The sequence below is a fragment of the Pelodiscus sinensis genome, chromosome 3 (genome assembly GCF_052426305.1).
Source record: "Pelodiscus sinensis isolate ZL-2025 chromosome 3, ASM5242630v1, whole genome shotgun sequence".
In the NCBI taxonomy this organism is placed as follows: domain Eukaryota; kingdom Metazoa; phylum Chordata; order Testudines; family Trionychidae; genus Pelodiscus; species Pelodiscus sinensis.
Genome location: NC_143054.1, coordinates 134553395 through 134572389, shown reverse-complemented (window position 1 = coordinate 134572389; position 18995 = coordinate 134553395). Strand labels below are relative to the sequence as shown.

The following is an 18995-nucleotide window of genomic DNA, read 5'->3' as shown; positions in this document are numbered from 1 at the left end:
CAACAACAGCAAATCTGCCAGAGAAGAAATTTGTGGGGAAGGGAAGCAGCCCCTCCTCCACTCTTGAACATGCACACAGGAACCTCTCAAACCCAAAGAAAGCAAAGAATAGAAGTCTATATGCAGATATATACTGCAAATTATGCTAAATATATTGTAGTTAGAAATCAAATTATATTATACACAGGATGCATTTTAATATAACGTACCTGGTTTTTAGCACAGATTCCACGAGCTATTTCATAATTGACATCTATTGTCTGCATCAGCAATTCTGGCCTGTAGATTTCCACATCTATTGATAAACCTAGATTCTCCATATAGACTATCTGAGCCCAAAATGTCACTTCATCTCCCATGTCCAAATAATAGACATTTAAATTCATGCTGTGCTTAAATACGATATATGGACAAAAACCTTGAAAATCGAGTGCAAAATTAAATACTTCAAGTGTTAAGGGATAGTCCTCACGGTGTATTTTAGAACCATTGATAAACAACATATACAGATTACCAGATGGATTCAAGTAAAGGACTATGTTTTCACTTTCCTCTTCCCATGCAGGGAGTGCCTCAGCTTCTTTTGTTTCAACTTTTAAAAAGTACATTTTATTGTTTCTCAGTTTTATCACACTGTTCCCAAAATAGTCTGCAGGAAAGAAAAAGAAAAGTCATCTTTACGTGTGTAGTTTAAATTTCCAAAGCAATGATGAAAATACTGATTCTTTTAAAAAAATACAGATTTGTTTTACTACTTCTATTGTACTTTCCACAAATAGGCTACGTCTACACTGGCGTGATCTTGCACAAAAATTCTTTAGCGCAAGAGTTCTTGCGTTAAAGTAGTTGTGCAAAAGAGCATCTACACTGGCATGTGCTTTTGCGCAAGAGATGTGTTTTTGCGCAAGAGAATCCATGCCAGCGTAGATGCTCTCTTGTGCAATAAAGCTCTGATGGCCATTTTAACCATAGGGCTTTCTTGCGCAATAAATTCATGTTGCCTGTCTACACTGGCCTCTTGCGCAAGAACAGTTGCGCAAAAGGGCTTCTTCCTGAACGGGAGCCTTATAGTTCTTGCGCAAGAAGCTCTGATTTCATTCAGTAGAACGTCAGTGTTGTTGTGCAAGAACACATGGTCAGTGTAGACAAGCAGCAAGTTTTTGTGCAAGAGTGGCCGCTTTGGCACAAGATCGTGCCAGTGTAAACACAGCCATATAGTATTTGTTCCTATCCAACATTTCTTCTGCTTATTATATTGTCATGTAGTGTGATCTGTGCCTTTTTGGGTGCTGTTCACCACCACATATGATGCTGTAAGTATCTAAATAATGAAGTGTTTTAGGATCTTTCAGGATGAAAAGTGCTGCATAGGAGCCAGGAGCGTGTGAGGCTGCATGAAGTGGGAGAATAGGAGTGAACAAGCAGGTTTATGGAGATGATGATACAGAGCTGAGCAACACCTGGTTCACATTTTCAATGTTTTTCCTCACAAGCATGAAAATACAAGTTTCTGTATGTTTTTAAATTAATTATTGCTTAGATAATGTGCATCCATTTGTCATCAAGTATAATTTAACTCCTGGGGGAATTCTGCCCCACTGTGTAATGCAGATCTGCATAATAAGGTACTCTGCAGAATTTCCTTTTTCCCTGAAGAATTAATGCTGCAGAGCCACTGGCTGCCATTAGGGACCCCTGGACTCTGCAGAACCCAATTCTCTAGCTTGCAAATATAAGACACTGCCAGACGCTGCCAAGGGGGAATGCTGGAGGGTTCCAGGCTGCTCTGGTTCCCAGTATGACCTGAAGGAAGGAGGTGGCACGCAGGAAACTCTGTACAAGTCTGGGACCCAGGATCAGGCTTTTTCTCTCTTTAGCTCTCTGCAGTGGAGGTGAGGAGGGTGTCTGATTTGATGAGTGCCCTGTAGCTGGGCTCTGGGGATGAAAGGGTGTGAGTGTCAGGGCTGGGGGTGGGGGAGGCCCTATATCTGGCTTAGAGAGGAGAGAGTGCAGATATCTGGGCAGGGGGAGAGTCCATGACTGAGTCCTGGAGATAGGGGGTGTGGGAGTCTTGCCTTGCAGCCTGCACTCTGGAGAGTGGGGATGTGGGTGTCTGGACTGAGGGGCATTCCACAGCAGAGTTCTGGGGAGGAGGAGTGCAAGTAGCAAAGCTCTGGCAGGGAGGAGGGTATTTGGGTGTCTGGGCTGGGAGGCGGGCGGGAACCCAAGACTGGGATCTGGAGAGAGGGGACAGAGAAATAGGAAATGGACTTTTGTAGGAGTTTCCTTCTTTCTCCATTTATGGGAAATCTTTTTCATTGTGTATATTGTTACAGTTGTTGACAGGTATTTTGAAATAAATTATAAAAATAATTAAAACTAGCATGATTAAGTATTGCTGTTTTTATAAATAAAATATACAAAATTTTAAGATTTTGTGCACAGAAGTTTTGGTTTTTTGGCACAGAATTCCCCCAGTGGTAATATTTGATGCGGGAACATTTTTCTCCATTGCATGGTGGTTCCTTACCTTACAGTAATAGTGGTTCACTGAAGTATATAGTTTATATGGACCCCTCTCAAAATGCATATATCCTATGTGTGTGAGACTGAATTTCCTTGGCTAGCTGCAGTTATTCAGTATTAAAATTAAGGAAACAACCTACAAAACTGCTGTTAAAATACCAGGTTTCCAAAAATGCAAACACAAGGATTGGTATGATGACAAGGACAAAGATGCCTGAGCACCTCTTGATAAGATGCATGTGACTCACCTGGCCTGTATCAGCAGTAAAGAGACTGTCACTAGGAAATCAGCATACATTCAAGCTAAGCAGAAGGCCAAGACAAATTTCAGCAAATGAAAGAGGACTAGTGGAAATATAAAGCAGTATAAGCATTATAAACCATACCTTATGAAGCACTGTTTATGGGGGAGCTGCTTTGGGGATCTGAATAACCCTTACTCTTCCAGTTGATATAATGGCCACTAAAAAGTAGTCTTCACTGATAAGTTGTTATAAGAAACAAGGTTGATGGGGCTCCTCTTTGAGTCCTTAACAACTTGTTAATACTACACTGAGGTTACAAAAGAGAGAGGCTCCTAAAGTAGGAGGAAAATATGACTAAGGATCTTAAGAAATTACCTTAAGGTCCTGGACAACTGTTGATTGAGCAAATACAGTGTGGCCCTAGATAGGAGGGTGATTTGAATATATTGCTGCTAGATGGATCTTTAAGGTATGTCTACATATCAAAGTTATTTCAGGATACCAGAGGTATCCTGAAATAGCTACCCTGGGTCTTTTGAACGTGTCTGCTATTCAGAAATTGTGTAGCTTATTTTGAGTTTATGATGCTGTGAAGGTGCACCCTTATGGAACTAAGAATCCAGATGATTTCATGGCAAGTAAACAATCCAGTACTGTTGTAATGGGTGTTGTCAGGGGAGACGATGCATGGTAAGATGCCTAATAGAAAACCTGTTCTATTCAGTTTTATAAGTCATTCTAGTTGAGACTTTCCTCCTTTGGAGTAAAATGTTCTGAACTTTTCTAGTGAATGTTAGCCAGTCTGGATCTAGGCTGTTAGATGTAATAATGTTCTACAAGACTATGTTGATTAGAGCAGGCTAAGTGACTAATGGCTGCACCTTTTGTTTCAACAGTACTTTGTGACAGAGATTGTTGAAGAAGGACTGGGATGATGGATAGTAGATAGGATGGGACTGAAATTGTATGCAATACACATTGCTGACAATCTCTTGGACACACAACTCAACAGCAAACCTACCCCAGGCTTTCTGGAAAAAATAGCAGTTGCCAAAATAGGGGAAAAGGGTAGAGATTCTCCAAAAGTTCTGCTAGGCTCTTGACTATGATGTGGAAATTGCCACTGAAAGGAAGATATCAAGAGCACCATAGCTGAGAAAGAGTAGATGGGTCATCTATGCCTAAACCTCTGCTACTCCCTTGGTAGCTCCACTGTGTGTTTGTGAGTTGCTGGGCTGTCTTTTTAGCCCATGAAGAACGCACTTTCACACCCAAAGTCTTTCAGGCCCTTCTTCGAGAGCACCACTTTATTAATATAACAAAAGTTGTAAATTCTCAGAGGGGTAGCCATATGAGTCTGTATCTGTGAAACCAACAAGGAGTCCCGTGGCACCTTAAAGACTAACAGATTTATTAGGGCATAAGCTTTCAGAAGTGTTTTTTGCCCACAAAAACTTATGCCCAAATAAATAAATAAAAAGTGGCTCCAGAGTCCCTTAATGACTTGAGAGCTTCTTAGCTCTTTGAAGAGATCGCAGCCCTCAAATGGAAGATCTTTTGCTATGGTTGGGCTCTCCTTGTGTACTCCCACTGACTGGTACCAAGAGGGTCATCATATTGCCACCTATCTAGCCATGGTATGTACAGATCTTTCAGATGCACACAAAGCAGGGATGTTCTAGATTAGTTGCCCCCTAACATGATGGATTTTAATTCTTGTGTATACTTCTGTCAGAGGAGCTGTTTCATAAATCAAAGATAATTCTTTCAAGTGCAGACTGTAGTGCATGTTTCGTAATGTGCCTCTGAATGGCAGAGTCGTCAACTTTTTTCTGTTCCACACCCATTCTCTTCTTCACTATTTACTTGGATCTTTCCTGAACAGCCACTACAAGTGAGCCAGGCACTTGATGTAAATAAAATACAGAGTCCTTAAGGAGGAACTTGGTACTATCTATCCATCCTCTTGGAAATGGCAATTATTGATACTGGACTTGGCCCCAGGTCTTTTACAGTCTCTTATGAATAGACATGTCAAGTTTACCAGGCATGGAAAAGAGCAGACTTTCTTGTAGTTGATGTGACTTCTCTTGCACTACTTCCAGTAGGATGTTAAAGGTCTCAGCAATGTATTTCATTATCAGGTCTAGGATGACTTTAAGTTACCTGCAGGACCTGGTTGCCTCATCAGGGAAGGATGACAAAATTGCAGCTGGTATCAGTTGTTCTGCTATATCTGCTCATTAATTGTTCTCACTCTTTGGGGAAAGGGAACTAACTCTAGAAAAGGGAAAGAATGTTGGCTTGCAGGCATATGGCTGTCTATCGTAAGGCACCAAGCAGGGCCATGACTGATAAGTAAATGGATACTATACTGATGGACACAGAGGAGCATACCTGGAGGACTGCCCCTTAAAAGACGCATGCCTTCTCCTGCTCAAGGAGCCATCTCTGGACTCCTTCCCTGCTTTAAGTTTGGTAGAACAGATAAAGTAGATGGGACCAATGTCTCAAGTGCTCTATGTGGTATCATGACTTTGGAAGACTGAAAGGCTAGTTAGCACTGCTGACATTGTATGAGCCAGCAAAAAGGACTCCACTACCAGATCTATGGACAGGTCACTTGAGGTCACCAGAGGGGGTCCAGAGCAGGTGTGGGAGCATGTCCCGGGCGGGGTGGTGCAGCTGTAGAGAAAGAAGAGAAGTGGTCAGTTCTTCCTGGGGACACAGTGGATGATTCCCAGCCCCTCCCCCACGATGTGAGGGTGACCATGCCCTGCACTGTCAGAGCTGCTGTGCTTGCACAGAGGCCATGGTCAAGATGTCTGGCTCTCCCCAGGACTGGGAACCGCCCTGAGACCGCACCCATGCCCCTGTGCTGTGTATAGTGTGGCCAGGGCGGGGGGGGGGGAGGGGACAGATGTCCCCTGCTCTGTGTAGAGGGTGTGTGTGAAGGGAGGTCCCGCCCCGGGGGACCTGGCACGGGGTCGGGAATGTGTCAAGTCTCTTCACACACGCATGTGCCTATTGGACCACGGCCTCTGGGTGCCACACAATTGGAGCCACCTGCCCAAAGGTGGCAAGGCATGTGCTCACACGTGCACAGGTGGCTGCATGATCCGTGGGAGTCATGGCCCACATGCGCGATCCCTGGTCTCCCTCTCTGCCTCCCCTCTGGGCAGGGGACAGTGCTGGCACTTACCCAGTATGGCCTCCCTGGACAACCCTGCCGACTCCAGTGCTGGAACAGCTGGCGGTGGCCCCTTTGCTGTGCCCGGGTCAGGACCCTCCGGTCCCGGCTCGCTGCCTCCTGGGCTGGTGCGGACCACTCCACCTCCCAAGAGTTGGTCGAGGGAGGGAAGTAGGGGCAGGTGCAGCCCCTGCTGCGGCGGCGCCTCTGGTGCCCTGGCATATGCCTGCCGCAGCTGCTTAACTTTCAGGCACACCTGCTCCTGGGTGCGCCTGTGTCCCTTTTGGGCCATGGTGGCCACTTTGCGGCCATAGATCACCGCGTTCTGCCGCGGAGATCATGGATGTTGGGGGCCTGCCCCCAAACCTCAGTGAGATCCATGACCTCCACATTAGTCCAGGAGGGCGCACGCCGTCTACGGCCCCTGGGTGCTGGGGGACTGGGCGGGGGATGGCTGGCTGTCACTGGCTCCCTGGCTCATTCTGGGGCCACTGGATCAGGGGCAGAGACTGCTGGCAGGGCTGGCTCTGGAAAGTGCTGTCTGGCCAGAGTCTACCCCTTAAAGGGCCCCGAGGCTGGGAGAGAGGAGGAGTTTTCCTGGTTTGGCCCAGAGTGGCCACCAGGGGGAACCTGGGAAGGGCTAGCCTCCAGCTAGTTCGAATTAAGTGGCTACACAGCTCTTAATTCGAACTAGGCATTACTCCTCATAGAATGAGGTTTACACTAGTTTTGAATTAAGCGCTCCACTAGTTTGATTTAAATTCGAACTAGCGGTTTGTATGTATAGCTGCTATTAAAGTTAATTCGAACTAACGGCTGTTAGTTCGAATTAACTTTGTTGTGTAGACATACCCTCAGAGTGTTATGGCTAAATATATGGTAGGACAGATTGTTTAGCATAAGTAGCTAACACATTCAAGGGACTAGTCAAGATGAAGTGGCCCATTAACAACTCTGCAGTTATAGGGGAGAAAGGAAGTATGTGGGGGGGAAGAGGAGTGGAAGCTGTGGTGGGTTGTTAGTGTGCTACAGACTGCTTTAATAAGCCATAAATCCAGTGTCCCTATTCAGTCCATGATTTTTAGTTTTTAGCAGAGTTATGAATGTAAACTCCCAAGCTTGTGTTTTGAAAGTGTTGTGAAGATTTCCTTTGAGGATGAAGACTGAAAAGGTCAGCTATAGCATGCTTGCTTTATGGAGAGTGTTCACCCATAGTTGATAGAGTGTTTTTGTCTCTTATTTTGCTTTGTGAGTTTATTTGAGATCATGGTGATTGCCAATTTCACTCACATAGTTGCTATTGGGGCATTTAGTGCACTGGATGTGGTACACCAGAGTTGTGATAGGCATGTATAGGGGCCATAAATCTTGAAAAGGGAAGGGGTGCAGGTGATCATTGCAGCAGTGGAGATATGTCTGCAGGTTTTGCATCCATTGCTCTGGCAGAGTCTGGTGCTGCTTTCATACACACAGGATGTAAGCAGGATCTGAATTAGCTGTCCCCTGAGCTTTAGGAAAAGACTTCAAGAATGGATCGTGTTAGCATAGGCACAACTACTCTGCCAATGTGCACAGCATGATAGAACTGCTTTGCCAAAAGGGAAGGTTACTCACCTGTGCAGTAACTGGAGTTCTTCAAGATAGTTGTCCCCATGGGTGTTCCACCTTAGGTGCTATGAGTATTATTCTGGCCCTGTCATGTTTGATCTTGAGGATCACTCATTGTATAAGTGGAAATGGCGGAAATACATATGCCAGTTGTGCTGTCCATCGTATACTGGTCCCCTAGGGAGCAGGGACCTATGCCCACTCTGGAGCAGTATTGTGGGCATCGAGCATTCTTGTGTATAGCGAACAGGTCCACTTTCGGGAATCCCCACTTCTTGAAGAGGTAAGTTAGCACTGATTGGTTTATCTCCCACTTGTGGTTTTGTCTGCTTAGATTGTCCACTAGTATATTGTCTTTGCCCGATAGGTAGGTTGCAATCAGGAGTATGTTTCATGGGATACACCATTCCCAGAGGCGTGTGGCCTCCTGGCATAGCTGGTGTGAATGTGCTCCTCCCTGGCTGTTGATGTAATATATTGTGGAGATGTTGTCTGAAAAAATTTGTATAGTTTTTTTTTCAAATCATTGGAAGAAAGTGCATGCAAGCATTCCTTATGGCCCTTAGCTCTAGTAGGTTTATGTGGTTCCTGGTCTCGTCACGGGTCCATTGACCCTGCACAAGCTCTTGTTGTAGGTGAGCCCCATAACCCAGTAGTGAGGCATCTATAGTGACTGTTGCTGACAGTGGAATCAGTTGAAAGGGGACTCTTATACATACATTGTTGCGTATTGTCCACAATGTAAGGGAGGATTTTATCTTGTTGGGCACGGATAGGCCTTTGTTCAAAGGGTGGATGTGAGGCCAACAGGTTGTGCGTAGCCATGCCTGCAATGGGTGCATGCATAATCTGGTGTGTGGTACTACAGATGTAGCTGCTGCCATGTGCCTAGTATTTGCAAGCATAATCGTGATGTTATACAAGGACTTGACTGTGCTGTTTCTAACAAGAGCTTGAGTGAGATCCATTTGTGGTGTGTGTGGTAAGTAGGCCCTGGCTTTTACACAGTCAGTGTGACCCTTTGAACTCTAGAGTTTGAACAGGGGAGAGAGTACATTTTGCTACATTTAGAAGTAGCCCCAGAGAGTCGAAGAGGGCTCTGATTGTCGAGACTACTTGCTGTGTTTCCTGTTCTGTAGGGCTGGTTACTAGGCAGTCGTCTAGATAGGGAAATACTGTAATTCGTTTTTTGCGTAGGTATGCCATTACCTCTGTGAGTACTTTTGAGAATACTCGAGGTGCGGTGGACAGTCTGAAGGTAGCACTCTGTATTGGAAGTGACTGTCCTTTATCATAAAACAGAGGAATCTTCTGTGTGATGGGTGGATTGATATGTAAAAATAAGTATCCTGGAGGTCGTGGGTAGACAGCCATGCTCCTTTTTCCAAGGCAGGTAAAATTGTAGCCAAGGTAACCAACTTGAAGTGTTGGCATTTGACGTAGCGGTTGAGTTTGTGGAGATCCACTACAGGTCTCCAACCCCCCGACTTCTTGATGGTAAGAAAAATAATGTGAATAGAAACCCTTGCCCCTGTGTTGCTTCGACACCTCTTCTATATCCCTCACAGTAAGGAGGTACTCCGCCTCTTGTAGAAGTAGGCTCTCATGAGAGGAGTCCCTGAAAAGGAATGGGTGGGTGTGGGTAGGAGTGTGGGGGACCAGTTGTGAATGGGATGCAATAACCGGTTTTTACAATTTCTAGCACCCATTTGTCAGTGATGTTTGACCAGGCTGCATAGAAGTTGGCTAGTCTGTTGCCAAATATTGTTGATGATCCTGGCTGCTGCCTTGGAAATATCAGGGCTGTCTGACCCTAGACCAGGACTTCAAAACTGTTATCTGGATGTCGATGATTACTCTGTGGATAATTGTTCCTATGTCTGTCTGTCTATGTCTGGTCTGTCGCTGACGTCATCTGTTGTCATACTGCCATTGTTGTTGGTTAAACAATGACGGTTTGTATCTTTGTTGTAATTATCTGTTTTGTTTCCATTTTATACCAGGTACCTGGATGCCCAACGTTCTGAGTGTGGCCCTAGAGTCCTTCAGGGTATGGAAGGATGTGTTTGTGGACTCTGCAAAGAGTTTTGTTCCCTCAAAGGGGAGATCTTCAGTGGTGGATTGGACTTCGCTCAGAAAACCAGAGAGCTAAAGCCATGATGCCCTCCTCATCACTACTGCTGAAGCCAAAGTTCTGGCTGCTGTGTCTGCGGAATCCAATGCAGCCTATAGGGCTGTGCGAGCTATTAGTGTACATTTCTTGATGTTTGCCTGAACTGTTCTCTCTGTGTCAGGGATAGATTCAATAAAGGACGCAATTTGATCAAATATGCGGTGTGTGTATTTTGCTAATAGCGCGACATAGTTAGCTATTCTTATCTACAGGCTTACTGACGAATACGCCTTTTTCCCCATAGTATCCAGCCTCTTCCAATCCTTGTCATTGGGAGTTGTGCGTGTATTCTGTTGCCTCCCTCTTTGATTGACTGCTTCCACAACCAAAGAGTATGGTATTGGGTGAGAAAACAGAAATTCTGCTCCCTTCAGTGCTACATAGAATTTTCTGTCTGCTCTTTTGTAGGTTGGCAAAATTGTGGCCAGGGTATTCCATATATTTTTGGCTGGATCCACGAGGGCCTCATTCATGGGGATGGCTAATTTTGATTGAAGAGATGTGTGTAAAATAGTTGTGAGTTTATGCTGCGACTGTGGAGCTTTTGAGAGAAGGCTCTCCAGGGCATCCACGACTCTTTTGAAAAGCTCCTGGAATGATTTTGTATCCTCTCCTGCAGTTGATGGTGGAGGCATTAATGTGTTGTCTGTAGACGTGGCAGAAGTATGTGCAGGTGGGGAAGGTAGTGAACTGTGATTTTCCCCAGTGGTATCCCCATCCTGTCCTCCGTGTCAGAGCTGTAATGCTCTATGGGCTGTTTGGTTGATGAATGGGACCATGGTGTCATGGGAGACTGTGTAACATGTTGCTTGTAGAGCGTCCAAGGGTCCCAGGATGGCCAGTTAGGCATAATGGGTGGTGGCATCCATTGTGGTGGCTGCCATTGCTGAGCCTGTTGCAGAGTCTTATGAGAGTAATGCCTAGGTGCATGATGTGGTTTATGGATCTCCTCCTCATTGTCATTAAAGCTTGCTGCTAGAGAGCTAGCTAGAGTGGCTGAGAGAGTGCCCCGCAGAGTGTTTGGGGTACTGTCAGTACCTAACAAGGGCGTCCGCAGTACTGAATGAACCATCAGTTCAGCTGCTGTTGTGAACTGAGGCATCGGGGGAGGGGCAGGTGGTAGAGAAGGGTAGGAGGCAGGGGGCATTGGTGGCAGCATTAATTGTAATGGAGGCTGCACAGCAAGGGTGTGTCTAGACTACAGGGTTTTGTCGACAAAAGTGGACTTTTGTCGACAAAACTATACCTGCGTCCACACTGCCTTTGAGTTATGTCGACTTAACGTCAACAAAACTCAGCAGTTTTGTCGACGTATGTAAACCTCATTCTACTAGGAATAACACCTTTTGTCGACAGAGTTCTGTCAATAGAAGGCATTATTGCATCTACACTGTCCTTTGCGTCCACACTGTTATGTCGACAAAGCGGCTTGCTTTGTCGACAGAACTGGATGTAGTCTAGACGCTCTATGTCGACATAAGTTTTGTCGACAGATTCTGTTGACAAAACTTATGTCGACGTAAGCCTGTAGTCTAGACATACCCCAAGAGCTGTCGGTGCCATGTATTCCAGCAGTGCCGGTGGTGCTGCCTCAGGTAATGCGCTCCGGCTTGGTGCCGTGTGTGAGCACTGCTTGTTTCATGCCTCAGCTGTTGGTGCGTGTTTGCCTGCTGGTGCCAACAAGGAGATTTTACTTTTCGCTCCTGTCAGTGTTTTGTCTGATGTGTGGTGCGTCTGTTTGGGATCCTGGCTTTTCTCCTTGCTGGCCCCTTTTGATCACTGCTTCTCCGACCCCTTCACTTGGGGTAGAAGTGCAGCATTAGCATGGACTGATCACTTCTTTGATGTCGATTCAGTTCCTGAGGAGGAGCAAGACCGTTTATTAACATTAGTCTTTTGCCACTCCTTTGGGCTGGACCTGGGGGGACTCTGTCTTTCTGACCCCGTACCAGGTGACCGCTGAGGGATGGATTGATCAGGATCAGTGGGATGTCTTGAGCTGCTCTCTATTTGGAGCATTTTTAATTGAATTTTTAATCTTCTAGAGCGGTTAGTCAAATTCTGGCAATGTGGGCAGTTATCTGATGCGTGATACTGCCTGAGACAACGGAGGCACTGGTCATGGCTGTCGGAGATTGAAATGGCAAGTTTGCAGGTAGTACACTGCCTGAATCCGGACGAACTTGGCGTATCCTGGAAAGTCAGCAGTAGCATGTCTGTTATGTGCTGCTAGTGTAATGAAGCAATCATCACTTCTCTACTTTTTTTTAAAGCCTTAGTAATAGAAGCTATCACTACCTCTAAGAATCTAAACTATAACGGAACTTGTCTAAATGAACTATATACAAGGAAATAAGTCCTGAATTAGATGAAGGGGAGACTGCTGATCTGCAACTATAGCTGGCGGTGGTTGAGAAGGAACTTAAGGGCAGCGGGGGGCAGGCTGCGCATTAGCCTCCTCAGAACACACACCGGCGCATGTGCAGCTGGCCAGGGGTACTGCTGTCAACAAATCTCTGTCTCTGAGCTCAGTGGTGCTGAAGCACCTAAGGTAGAGACCCATGGGGACACTCCTCGAAGAAGAATGGTCACTTCTGCCTGGTGTTGGGTTACAAATCTCTCTAGTGTGGGAGTAATGAAATATTGTTTTCCTTACTGTATGAGTAAAAGCAACAGAACTGTAGTTAGCTTGCCTCAGTTGAGGGAGTCACCTGGGGTGAAAGTAACTTAACATTTCTTACAGGTACTGTACTATCACAACTTTCCCCTCTAAAAAAATTAAGTGTGTGGTAGAGTGCAGGCGCTTCTGGGCAGAGGGCTGGGGTGGGGTGTGTGTGCAGGAAGCAGGGCAGGAGGCTGGGACTATGGGTGGAGGCACAGGAGTCAAGACAGGGGGCTGGGGATCGAGGGGGTGCAGGAGAGAATGACACTTGGGGTGGGGAGTGCAGGAGGCAGGGGATTGAGGTGTGTGGGGGGTTAACTTTACCTGGCTGGAACGGGGCCACTGCAGCTGATTCCACCTCCCCTTCTATACTGCCATGCTGGAGCAGAGCTGGGACTAGGTTGCCACAGCCAGATGGGGCCACTGCTAGCCCCTCCCACAGCAGATGGGGGGCAGCCTGCGGGGCCCGCCCCAGGGCTGGGGCTGGAGCCAGGCGGCAGCAGCTGCAGCTGGACAGGGACTAATTCTGTGCTCCAGTCTTCAGCAGGAGTAAAGCTGAGGCTGGGCTGCTGCGGCAGCACTGGGTCTGCTGCCAGATGAGGGCCAGACCATGGGGCCCACACCCAGATTGGGTCTGGGGCCAAACTGCTGCAGCAGCAGCCATGGCCCATCTAGACAGGGGCCAATTCCAAGCCCCTCCTGCAGAAGCAAGGCTGAGGCTGGGCCACTGTGACAGGAGCAGGGCTGCTGCCAGCCCTTCCTGAAACAGGCAGGAGCTGGGCTGCCAGTTGCAGCTATAGCCTGGCTAGACAGAGGCTGATGCCACACCCACTGGCAGGAGTGGGGCCAGGTGCTGGGGCCAGATGGCGGCTGTGATCATTACACCAGCTAGGAGCGTGTGCACCTCCCCTTCAGCTCACCCCCACCAGCCAGCCCCTTTAAATTGCCTGCCTGTCTCCTGTAGAGGGGTGTGCCCCAGCTGGCTCCTACCAGAGCAGCACACTGTGGTGTGGCACCTTACTTTCACCTCTGGAGTCCCCCTAAACTGAACCTCACACAATAAGCAAAAAGGACAACTGCACTGGTGCCAAGTGATGCCAAATCCCAGTGGAGATAAAAGGGTTCCAACAGAGTGGTGAGCAACCAGACAATCGCTCTGCTCCCAAATGGACTCATATAGAAAACTGATAAGATACAAAAACCACCATATTACCTGCGGCTGAACACTTTTTGCAGAGCAATCACTCGATATCTGACCTACTAGTACTTTCATGGAGAGCTCCAAAAGAAATAAATTTATGCAAAGCCTCTAGCTTTCTGAGTCGACTTGAAGGGGGAAAAAAAGGAGCAATGGTCAAGGATATATCCTTTGCCTATACAAATAAAGAAAGCCATTTAGAATTCCCATCATTGAGAGGCACTGAAACATCACAGAAGAGGACTGTCTTAAAACCCAGAGAATTAGCTTCCACTCAAGTCCCTGTTGCAGGACTGGAGGAGCAGGGCTCCAAGTCTAATATTTATTTATTAATAATGAATATTTTTCTTTTTTAAAGCCAAGAAACAAACTAAAACTTAACTACCTATCTGCAACTCTACCAACTAATCACAAACACTAACTGCAATAAACTTAAAAAACAAAGAATGGTCCTGAAGCACCTTACAAACTAACAAAAATGTCAATGGTATCATGAGCTTTCATGGGCACAACCAACTTCTTCAGATGAAGAGAGCAAGGGGTCCAGAGGTACAAATAAACTGCAGAAAAAAGGGGATGTGTAGGGAAAGAGCAGGAAAATAATCTTGTCAATTAGAATGTCCTTGCTAAATGAGGCTAATAGAGTGGGCTGTAAGTACCCGATACTTAGCTTTTGTTGACATGAGAGTGTTGAATGCAGTGGCCCATCCAGTTCATATCTTTGTTCAAACCCTGATTAAAGGTGTCAAATTTGCTGATGAAGACAAGTTCCGCAGCTTTTCTCTCCAGCTGGTTTTTGAAATTGCTTTGTAGCAATACAGTCACTTTTAGAACCATAAATGAGTGCCCCGGCTGAAAAAGTACCTCAGGAAAGCATGGGATAAAGAGCCATTGAGTCAGTTTTCTCAAAGAACTACAGCTAATGTATTTCCTTTTTTCCAGTGCTGCCTACACAGATCAACATTCCTAAGAGATAAGCAAGCAGTAAATCTGCATTCCACAATTATTCAATTAATTATTCCATGACTAGTCTCCCAAAATTGGCATCAAATCTACATGTTAAAAGTTAAAGGTATGTGTGAGACTCCTAAAAGCAGTGCTATGTATCTCAGCTGTGGAAATATTACAGAGATATACCATTGAAGCAACTTTGGACTTAGTAGGATATCAGGTTGTCAATATCTAGGATATCTAGGATATCAGGTTGTCAACGTCTAGACTACCGCGTTTTGTTGACGGAAGTTTTGTCGACAGATACTGTCGACAAAACTTCCGTCGACAAAGAGCATCCAGACACATTGAGTTCTGTCGACAAAGCAAGCTGCTTTGTCGACAGAACTCCGTAGTCTGGACGCAGTGTTACAGGCAATAACACCGTCTGTTGACAGAACTCTGTCGACAGAAGGTGTTATGCCTCATAAAATGAGGTTTACCAGCGTCGACAAAACTGCTGAGTTCTGTCGACGTTATGTCGACAGAACTCAGCGGTAGTGTAGACGCTGGTATAGTTTTGTCGACAAAAGTCCACTTTTGTCGACAAAACTAGGTAGTCTAGACACACCCTTACTGTAAAGTCTGCCAGGTATCAAACATGTATGAATAATGTAATGCTTTTGGATACTCTTTTCAGCCAAGTGGAATGGATCTCTCTGAGAGAGCCCCTTCTGGAATTTCATGGGAAATCAACTTTTGCCCTAACACTGAGATGACTATACTGATGAACAAGGCCAGAAGACCAGTTTCCACTAGGCCTGAGATGTTTCAGAAGAACGTAAGATATGAGATGCTCTAAGAGCCAAGCAGAATTCAGAAAAGTCATAAAAGGAATAAGTTTGAGTCCAGGGAAAAAAGGATGGATGAACAGATCCAGAGAGCCCATGAAACTGTGGAAGTTGGACAGTCTAGGGCAGTGTTTCTTAAACTGATGAAGTTGGAAGTGTGCCGTGCAGAACAGAGTTCAAAATGGCCACACTTAAAGGGACAGGCGACTTTTTTTTTTGCTCAACGACTTCTCCCCAACTTTTTTTTTGGCTCAACAAAAAATCCTTAGTGTTCCACATAAAAAAAAATATTGTTTGATCTTCCTTGGTCTTAAAAAGTTTAAGAAACACTGATCTAGGGACCTTATCACAGAGGTAATGCTCCACAAGGGACCTTATCACAGAGTAATGCTCCACAAGGGATTGCAATGAAGAACATGTTGATGCCTAACTTACTCCAGTAAATGTCCTAACATGGTAGGCTCTCTGTATGGCAAATGGAGATAAAATACAGTGGGTCTCTCTAGGACCAGATATCACAGATTGTAACTCAGCACAAAAAATATAAAAGCATGACTAGAGAGGTCTTAGCACCAAAGGGCATAAAGTTAGGACATCACCCACATTAGTCTCTTTCCATGCTTAGGAACTACTGAATATACATATAGCTTTAGTTTTGCTTTATCTTCCCCAAAGCCAAGTGAAAATGATAGAAGACAAGTTAGATTCATAACTCCTGTATTTTTTTCTCTCCCCCATTATTTAGAAGACTAAGTCTAGGCACCAGAAAATAACAATTAAACATGTGGACCTTTTAGTAGAGCTCAATGAAAATAAATCCTTACCTCCAACCTTTTATAATCTGGTTTGATAAACATAGTCATGGGATTTTGCTACACCAGTTTTACTAGCTGAGGATGCTTATTTTATGCAAATATCGCTATGGTGTTAAGGTGCCTTGCATGTGAATGTAGCCAGACATTCAGCACCACACTTACTCAAGTTTCCTTTAAACTCTTCAACAGTAAGAATTTAAAACAGCATTCCCATCTCTAATCCTTTTAGGGAATAGTACTGGAAAAGACAGAGGCAGATTCTGCCTGCATTGTGCACACTAAGGCATTTCAGTCATTATACATGAACATCAGTGCTTGACATCATGAAATTGCACAACACTTTAGGCATACAGCCAATCTTCTTGGTGGCCGCTGAGACAATAGAATCCACAGAAACAACTTCACCATCAGTCAGAAGAAACTGTTCAGTGGGGCTGGACCAAAATAAAACTAGCATGGCAGAGAGAGAGAGAGAGAGAGAGAGAGAGCGTGTGTGTGTGGGGGGGGGAGCTGGGGAATTGCCCAACTATGTCCATAATGGCACACAAAAGGTTTTTGTTCTTAATAGCACTAAAAACATTAAGGTAGGAAAATTATAGGGAAAATGTGTCAAAGATACTGCTAAGTTCTTTTTGTAGGGAATCAGAAGGAACTGAGGGGTGGATGCAGTCCTTTATATACACTTGATCTTGAGAAAGAAGCATGTATTGCCCCTACAGATACTGATGGCTAGGTTTCAAGCTTCATATTTGTGGCATGCAACTCTCAGGGATGGGCATGCATGTTGGCAATACTGGAAGGACAAAATTCTGTTAATTATATTTTAAGTATGCCTAGCCCTCTAAAAATGGTATATTTCAGTCCTTAGGAACCCATTAATTTAATCAACTACATAACTGCCATAATCACCTCGAAAAGAGAGATAGATCTTCAACTTCCTTATTTCTGAAGTTGTTGTCTTACACCCAGATAATGTATTCAAAATGTAATATACTTAACCAATAACCAGTTGATGAATAGCGCCTTTTTGAATTTTTGCTGATGATTCAATATTTGCCTCATTCATTTTAAGAAATCCATTAACTGTATTGTTTTTAGAGCTATAATAGACTGTCTTCTTGTCCCACATCAGCACAGATGGTGATGCTGAATATATAAATTCCATCAACATAAAACCACTGGGAGGAGCATTTAAGGAAAAGTCTCTTAAGACCCACAAATCCAGGTCTTCATTATAAGATGACAGATAAAACACCCTAGAGGAGCTGCATCCAATGCAGGCCATCAACAAAGCAACTTCAGATGGGCGTGAGTCATAGCAAACAGTGCCTATAGATAAAGAAGCAGTTATTGGGAAATTTAGGGCCTTCTTTAGGTTTGTTGTATCTGTTATTTTAACAAACACATTGCCACCATATCCTAGATATTGTTCACTTGATGTCCATACTGCTACTGTACTTAATTTTCTTCCATCCTGTACAAAAAAATGGAACAAAGCTATTAGTCTGTACATCATCTGAAATGCACTATTAATCTATTCCCTCAAGCTTTGCATAAATTATACCACCAGTATCTCCATTAAAAAGTAAAAATGCCTTTCAGCTGCTAGCTCCACTAGAGTCAAGTTGTTGTTATGGACTGGGATGTAAGTGGTCTGGCCTACTAGTCAGAGCATGAGTAATGTCTAGTGCGCAGAGCAGGCATCTAGCTTAGAGAATGAAGCCAAGGGTCAACACCAGAGTCAACTGCCAGTTATCAGAGTCAGGGTCAAGCCCAAGTCATAATCAGGAATTGAAGCTAAGGATCAGAGACCAAATGTCAGAGCCATGGATCAAAGTAGAGTCAGGGTCTGATAACAGGCTGGAGTCAGAGCCAAAACTGATAATGGTGGTGACTGGAGGTAAGATGTAAGGGTATGTCTACACTACCCTCCTAGTTCGAACTAGGAGGGTAATGTAGGCATACCGCACTTGCAAATGAAGCCCGGGATTTGAATTTCCTGGGCTTCATTTGCATAAGCGGGGAGCCGCCATTTTTAAAACCCCGCTCGTTCGAACCCCGTGCAGCGCGGCTACACGGGGCACGAACTAGGTAGTTCGAACTAGGCTTTCTAGTTCGAACTACCGTTACTCCTCATTTCACGAGGAGTAATGGTAGTTCGAACTAGGAAGCCTAGTTCGAACTACCTAGTTCGTGCCCCGTGTAGCCGCGCTGCACGGGGTTCGAACGAGCGGGGTTTTAAAAATGGCGGCTCCCCGCTTATGCAAATGAAGCCCGGGAAATTCAAATCCCGGGCTTCATTTGCAAGTGCGGTATGCCTACATTACCCTCCTAGCTCGAACTAGGAGGGTAGTGTAGACATACCCTCAGTGAAGAAACTGGTGGAGAGACAAGGATCAAGCACAGAGCAAGAGCATTGTGTTAACAGGAGCAAATGCAGTGGTAAGGAGTAACCATGAGCAGAAAAGGAAAAGGAATTGGTGTAGGAAGCCAACACAAGCAGGATCCAATAACAGAAAATAAAGTTGTTGCTTAGATAGACTTCCTGTGTCTCCTGGTTTAAATAGCATGGTTGGACCAATTGATGGAGCTGGGCAATCCACCAACATCAGATGTGCCTTGGATGAGACTATAGTCCTACTAGTTTCTTGAACCATCAGATTTCAGCAGACATTAAGTGGGATGCTGCCTGGGGACTCCTAGGTCTGGGTTCATAGATTTGAGACATCATAGTCACAAATTTAAGCCCTCATCCTGGAACTAGTTCCATGTGGGTATTCCTCCGGACCCATGTAGC

General features: G+C 45.1%; 1 protein-coding gene across 1 annotated transcript in view; it reads right to left on the bottom strand.

The window, feature by feature from the left end:
• The window catches only part of CATSPERE (catsper channel auxiliary subunit epsilon), a 98302-nt gene that overhangs the window by 31516 nt on the left and 47791 nt on the right, over nucleotides 1–18995 (bottom strand). The window contains exons 10-11 of the mRNA XM_075924873.2: nucleotides 17198–17672; nucleotides 210–649 (exon numbers count right to left, since the gene is read on the bottom strand). Of these exons, the coding sequence (XP_075780988.2) occupies nucleotides 210–649; nucleotides 17198–17672 (915 nt within the window). The remainder of the gene's footprint in view (nucleotides 1–209; nucleotides 650–17197; nucleotides 17673–18995) is intronic.